General features: G+C 52.1%; 1 protein-coding gene across 1 annotated transcript; it reads right to left on the bottom strand.

Annotated features, from left to right (window-relative positions):
- Window positions 1-3859: 3859 nt before the first annotated feature.
- On the bottom strand, window positions 3860-5288 carry LOC119367362 (momilactone A synthase-like). The gene is made up of 2 exons (XM_037632894.1): window positions 5097-5288; window positions 3860-4949 (listed from the first exon to the last, which is right to left on the bottom strand). The coding sequence occupies exons 1-2, from the start codon at window positions 5123-5125 to the stop codon at window positions 4064-4066; spliced, it is 915 nt and encodes a 304-aa protein (XP_037488791.1). The 5' UTR covers window positions 5126-5288; the 3' UTR covers window positions 3860-4063.
- Between the last annotated feature and the right edge of the window lie 1640 nt (window positions 5289-6928).

The following is a 6928-nucleotide window of genomic DNA, read 5'->3' as shown; positions in this document are numbered from 1 at the left end:
AGATGATATCTGGAAAATCAAAGTCCCACCCAATATCCATATTTTTCTGTGGTTGATTTACTATAATAAGAGCTTAACTAAAGATAACCTTGCCAAGCGCAGGCATGTAGATGACATGTCCTGTGTCTTTTGTAATGAGCCTGAAACTATCCAACATCTTTTCTTTGATTGCATACTAGGCAGGTGTGGGTTTTGGTGGCTGACAGTTTTAATGTTACCAGGCCTGGTTCTTTTGCTATGCTTTCTTCCTTTTGGAAGAGGAGAAAACATTTTGAAGCTTTGAACATTGTTACTGCTACTGCCTTGTGGAGCTTATGGCGTTTGCGAAATGATTTTGTTTTCCAGGGGTGAAGATGGCGAAGTATACACTGTATCTTGGATCTGTTGGGAGCAACGATCAGGCAATGGAAAATCTTATGTTCAGAGTCTCAGGGTGCGCTTCTTCTCTGATGCTTAAGGCTGTTGGACCACCAAAGAGGGGAGTTGCTTAGGATTGCGTGGCACTAATGTATCCTCGGAGCATCGCTGGGTTGCATCCTGCTAGTTTGCACATCTTTGCTTTGATCTATTTGTGAGCTGGCATGTATGCTTACCTGGCTATGTATCCCATCTAGATCTGCCTAAAAAACTGTGTAATAGGGCAGCTTAAAACCTGGCTTTTCTTCTGTGGCAGCTACTCTCCGGTTGCCGCTGAGCGCTGTTAACAGTTTGTGTTGGTGACTTTTACTTTGGCTTTATAAAAGTTGGGGCGGGGCGAAACCCCTTTTGATTCAAAAAAAGGTTACCATTGACTGCACGAGATCTCGAGTTTTGACGGCTTCAATGCTCGCGATTTTATACACTCGATTAAGCATCTACATCCGGGGCCCTAAACTGGTCTCATCTACAGCCGTACGCCCTAAACTGGTCTCATCTACAGCCGTACGCCCTAAACTGATCTCAAACGCTCGGACGGGTCGCTCGATCACTGACCGATCACGAAAATGTGACCCAGCCGGACGCCTCAAACAGGCGTCAAACATCTGGGCTGTCCGGAGCCCCTCATATCCAGCCCAAATATTGGCCGGATATGGTGTTGTCTGGGTGCGCTCGGGCGGAACCGATAAACCAGTCCGGCCCACCTCGACCCCACTCCATCCGTACAAATATCCCCAATCCGGAAAACCTACCTCACTCCGCTCTCGGCCCGTCTCTTCTTCTCCCCTCCAATTTCTCCGATTCGATCCACTTCGACGACTCCGACGACCATGTCAAGCGCCGACAGCCACTCTGACTCCGACTCGGACGAGGAGCTGGCACTCCGCATTGCCCTCAAGAGGTCCAAGGTGGACACGAGTGGCAGTTCCAAATCGGCCGCCTCACCTCTCCCCCGCTGGCCCCAGTGAGGACGTCGATGCTGGCTCCTCCCGGCCGGCCCGTGCGCAGCTCCATGAGGGCTGCGCAATCTGCGCCTGCCCCATGCCGTCCCCTGCCCCCGCCCGGCTGCTGTTCCCACACGGGCAGCGGTGGGTACTTGTGCCCGACCAGCCAGCCCGGATGCGCACACCGAGTCAGAGGCGCGCGCCGCCTGCCTCGAGAGGCAGCGGGCAAGGAAGAGGGACGTGGCAGAGAGCTCTGTCGGCCGCCGCCGCGGGTTACCGACGGAGCCCGATGAGGACGAGCGGCTCCTCGCGTGGGTCTACTGCCGGTCGTTTACAACAGTGGAGATGGATGCTCGGCTGCTCTGCCGGAAGAACGCGAATGCCAAGGAGAAGGTGACAGAGGCAGCTCGGCGGGAAGCTCAAGCAGCAGTAGGACCGGACCATCCGGCGGCTCAAAGGGCTCATCATCGTCTCCTCCTCCTCCTCATCCGACGACCGTGACTCCTCATCCGACGAATCAGACGATCCTCCACCAGCCATCGACGGCTACCGCCGTGCCGGCGACCGGAAGGGGAAAGGCCGTCGAGGAAGCGGTGAAGATCCGCTTTCTTCAATTTAATTTTAAGTATTAGATGTAGTTTAAAGTTGTTCGTCATTTATGTGAACTTTGGTGGTCTTTTGAACATCCGTTCGTAATCTTTTGGTGAATGTATTGTGCTTGCCTATGTCTGTTTGCTGATCTACGTAGTTTGATCGATGTTGCATGGTTTAGTATGGATACGGGGATCGGATATGAGATACGTGGATGTGGACGACACCATTTGAGTGACCGGTTGGGCGTTTTAGGGCCCGAATTTTCCTAGCCCGGCTGTAGATGCTCTTAGTTCAGTGTGTACGCAACAAGGTGACAGCATGGAGGAAGTAACATACATGGTCGACTAGTATACTTGTGTATGAAGTTTCGTGAGTAATGACACACGTGATATTCTTAGTGAAAAAAAATACATGCAAATTGTGTTTTCAAATGTAACTCCGATTTTGTCATCTTGCCTAGAATAATCGACCAAGTTTGATACCCTAAAAATTTCAGAATTGTTTGGTTTTTTCTAGTATTTTTTTGCTTGATTTTATAATTCACGTCGGTGTGTGTGGAAGAATGTTCACATGTGAATTTTTGGTGATTAAATAAGCTATTATCCATGTTAGTAAACACATGGGACACAGAGATGCTATGCAACAAACAACATTGCCATTACTTTCCGTATAAGAACATTAATAGGAAATTCAAATTTTCGTTATATCTGTAAAAAGGTTCATCGATGCAAACGAGGATACAAGAGATAACGATGTATAATCTCCACACGTATCCTACAAGCTACAATCGAGCACATGTCGGTGTTTCCCAGAAGTAATGTCAACTTAGCAAGATGTCAAGGTAGCCAAATGTCAACTTAGCAATGTAGTGTACCAAGATAAGTTTAGTACTAGTAGTTCATACCCTATAATTTGCAGTAGGAATTGCTGCATTTTTCATGCATCCTATTTTTATTGTGTCGCTGAATCATGAATATATTAGTTTTTTAAGAACCTCAACGTGAGGGCAGGGGGTTCCCGCCTTTCATTAAAAACAAGAGAGATGATCAGTTCATAAGGAAAACTGGAGCGAAAACCTAACATTTTTCGGGTTAATTAGGAAAACCAAGTAAAACCCCAAAACAGAACAATGCACTAGATCTTGGAGATAGGGCAAACATAAATGCAACAGCAAGGGACCTTTTCTATGCGCTGACATGGGTAAATCTTGCTGATTGGCGGATGGAAAATCTTGGCATGCTCTGTAGCTTGGGGGAGTGCAAGCTAAAGGATGTTGCCCGTCCATCTTCGCGATCTTGGAGTCCACTGATGGGATTGTCAAGAGCACCATGTCGGGCGAGATTTGGATAAGAAATACAAACACCTCTGCTGGTATGAATATAACTCAACTGCAATAGTTTTTTTTTCCTTTGGAGGATGCTACGGGAGGTCAATCTCACCGATGAGGTCGCCGGCACTAACGTGGAAGCTCACCTTGAATGGTAACTACACCACCGCCTCAGCCTATCATGCTCAGTTTGAAGGTACGGTGATGACGTCCATGAGACCAGTCATTTGAAACAATTGCCCCCTCCCCCCACCCAAATGCAAATTCTTCGCTTGGTTAATCATGGAAGATAGAGTTTGGACCGCTGACGGCCTTCAGAGAAGAGGATGGCCAAATTGTGGCCTTTGTCAACTTCGTAGGAAGGAGTCGGAGACTTTCGCTCACATTATATCTAGGTGCCGTCTCTCCATTCGCGTTTGGAAGATGGTTCGAGATTGGCTTGACCTAAAATTCTTGAATGTTGATCACTGGGTAAACTTCAACTCGATCTCATAGTGGTGGCTTGCGGTGACTCATCCATCGGGCAACCGGATTAAAGCGATGGAAGAGCTTTTGTGAGCGTGTGTGATGCACTGGGTTTAACAAAAAATGAACTCCGTTGTAACCTTTATTGCAACGCCATTACGCCACAGCATGCGAGCAAACTTTGCTTGGTTTGGCAAAGCCTAACTGCCGGCACACTTGACTGGTGGGTGGGGATTAACTCGCTAATCAACTTAATCAAATCCTAATTAGCCATGACAACAATGGCGTACGCTCGAGCTCAGCACCATGAATTCTTTTACTGCGACGGTGCTGGCTTGCTGGGCCCCTTCCCCACGGTGCACCCACCGTCGACGACGAGGTTGTGCCCGTTGACATACTTGGCCTCGTCGGACGCCAGGTACACGGCGGCCCTGGCGATGTCTTCCACCTCCAGCACCGTCCCGCCGCCCATCTCGTTCATGCCCGTCTCCACCATCCGCCTCCGCTCCTCCTCGCTCGCCTCCGGGAACAGCTCTGCCAGCCCGCGCAGCCCGAACTGCGTGGCTATGCCGTGCGGCGAGATGGCGTTCACGCGCACCCCGTGACGGCCCAGCTCCCCGGCAAACGCGCGCACGGCGCCGATGACGGCGGCCTTGGAGATGCCGTATGTGGGCGCGATGATGCCGCCCAGCACCCCCGCGGTGCTCGCCGTGCAGATGACGCACCCGCTCCGGCGCGGCACCATGACGCGCGCCGCGTGCTTGATCCCGGCGACGGCGGACCGGGCGTTGGTGGCCATGGTGCGGTCGAAGTCGGCGAGGTCGAGGGACCCGACGGAGTCTATGACCATCCGCCCGGTGACGCCGGCGTGGTTGTGCATGACGTCGAGCCGGCCGTGGCGCGCCACCGCAAGGTCGACGGCCGCAGCGATCTGCGCCTCGTCCGTGACGTCGCAGCGGGTGTAGGCCGCGTCCGGGCCGAGCTGGGCGGCGACGGCGCGGCCGAGGTCGTCCTGGATGTCGGCGAGGATGACCTTGGCGCCGTTCCTGACGAACTCCGCGGCGGTCGCCTTGCCGATGCCGCTGGCGGCACCAGTGATCACGGCCACCTTCCCGGCCAACCTTTGGGAATTGGAGGCCGTGGAGTAGCCACAGTGGCTGACGAAGCGAGCCAGCGCGGACGGCCCAGCAACGGTATTTCTCCTGCAGACACATACCCAAACACATAGAAATTCGGGTATGAGAGATCATATCGTGCCTCACTTCTTATTCGTAATCCAAGAACACGAGCCGGGCAGAGCCGGAGATCGATTTGTTCTTGTTCAGAAATCAGAATGCACCTTATCGTACCTGAGGACGACCTGCATCGCTAGGAACATCCTCGTGGATCTTCTGAGCTTCTCCTTTCAAGTTGATTTGTGAAGAGGGAAGTGCGTGACCTGTGTGTGTGTGATACTGTGACTTGGCTAGGCGAAGGAGCCGAGGACAGATTTATCAAGTACGTACTCGCAGCTCCCTCTTGATCATTGACACGAGAGCATCTGCAGCTGGGCTCCCCAAACTGCCCGAGCGAATCGCCCGGTCAGTGCCCCGGTAAGAAAATGTGACCAAGCCAGTCTTCCCTAAACCGGTCTTATAGTAACCGGTACCTATCCATTCCAGCCTAAATCTGAGACGAATTTGAGAAATGGGGAGGCTCATACACGCCCGGAGCCCTTGATGTGTCCGCCACGTTGAACCGGCTCATCCGGACCCCACAAATACCACCCAGATGAACCCTAGACCCGGATCAAACCACACTCTCCGTCTCTACGACACTCTCCATCTCCTTTCCTCGCCCCCTTCCCTTCTGATTCAATGTCGAGCTCCGGCAGCGCAGTGTCTGGTAGCAAAGACCTCATCGGCCGAGAGTCGCTGTCGCGCGGGGTGAAGGCGGACGACGACGAGGAGCTCATTGTACGCATCTGCAGAGCCAGTCGCAGCTGGACAAGGGCGGCAACGGAAGATCTGGCTCCACGCTGTCCTTATCACTCGGTGACGCAGTGCGGACAACGACGCTGGCCCATTGCGCCCTCACAGTTCCCGGTCCACCGCCGCAGCCACTTTCCACACCTGCTCCTGCTCACGTTCCCGGCCACTGTTGAGTCCTCGTGCATGCGCTGGTGCCGGCGCGAACGCAGAGGCAGACGCTGGAGGCTCGCGCCGCATGCCGCGAGAGGCGGCGGGGAAAGGGAAGGGCGGTGGTGGCCGACGTGATGTCCTCCCGCCGATCCCGCATGCGCGCGCCGGTAGATTTGGACGACCAGCTCCTGACCGCCGGTCACTCGCCAAGGCACTTCGGCTTGCCATCGAGCAGTCGGAGCACAAGGCACTTCAACTCGCCAGCTCTTCGTCTCTGTTTATCTAGTTCTTTTAGTATGAATCTAGTCATGTCCAGAAATGTTTTGGTTGTATGAACTATGTTCGTTTGCTGGTATGCTCTATGACCATTTGTTGCTATGTTGATCTATGTACTCCGCCGCCTATGAAAGGACGATTGGGAAGGTATTAAGAAAAAGGTTATCGATTACTGTCTGTGGACGTGGACGTGTCCGCGGATGTTTATTGGTGGAAGGGATGGCAACGCCCTGTGATAAGCTGGGACGTACTCCCTCCGTTCAGAAATACTTGTCATCAAAATAGATAAAAGAGGATGTATCTAGATGTATTTTAATTCTAGATATATCCTTTTTTATTCATTTTGATGATAATTATTTAGAGACGGAGGGACTAGTAGCAAGTTGCAAACTTGCAATCATGCGGAGAAAGGGCACGGGCACGCCGGGCTTCTACACTAACATAAGAGGGTGAAACACCTTTGCCACCCCCTACGCCCCATCTAGATTCTCTCACCGATTAGGAACTTGCAGCACATACTTTCCATCTACCGTGGATACGATACGACCTAAGCAAAAGTTCGTGCGACACATTCGACCGTGAAGTTCACCTTCTTGCTTTTGCATGCTTGCGTTGCCGCCCTGCCTTGCACCCGAGTTCACCAAAAGGACCCCAACCCGCCCGCACCTTTGACGCACATCCTTTGGTATTTACTCGGGATGCACTTTAGAAATGATCGGTTGCAATATTGACATTATGAGAAAACTTGAGGTGGCTAGGCTTGATATGCTTTTGAATAAGGATGT

Source organism: Triticum dicoccoides, chromosome 2B (assembly GCF_002162155.2).
Source record: "Triticum dicoccoides isolate Atlit2015 ecotype Zavitan chromosome 2B, WEW_v2.0, whole genome shotgun sequence".
Classification (NCBI taxonomy): Eukaryota; Viridiplantae; Streptophyta; class Magnoliopsida; order Poales; family Poaceae; genus Triticum; species Triticum dicoccoides.
The sequence above is the reverse complement of the archived record's forward strand: the minus strand, read 5'-3'. Positions and strand labels throughout refer to the sequence as shown.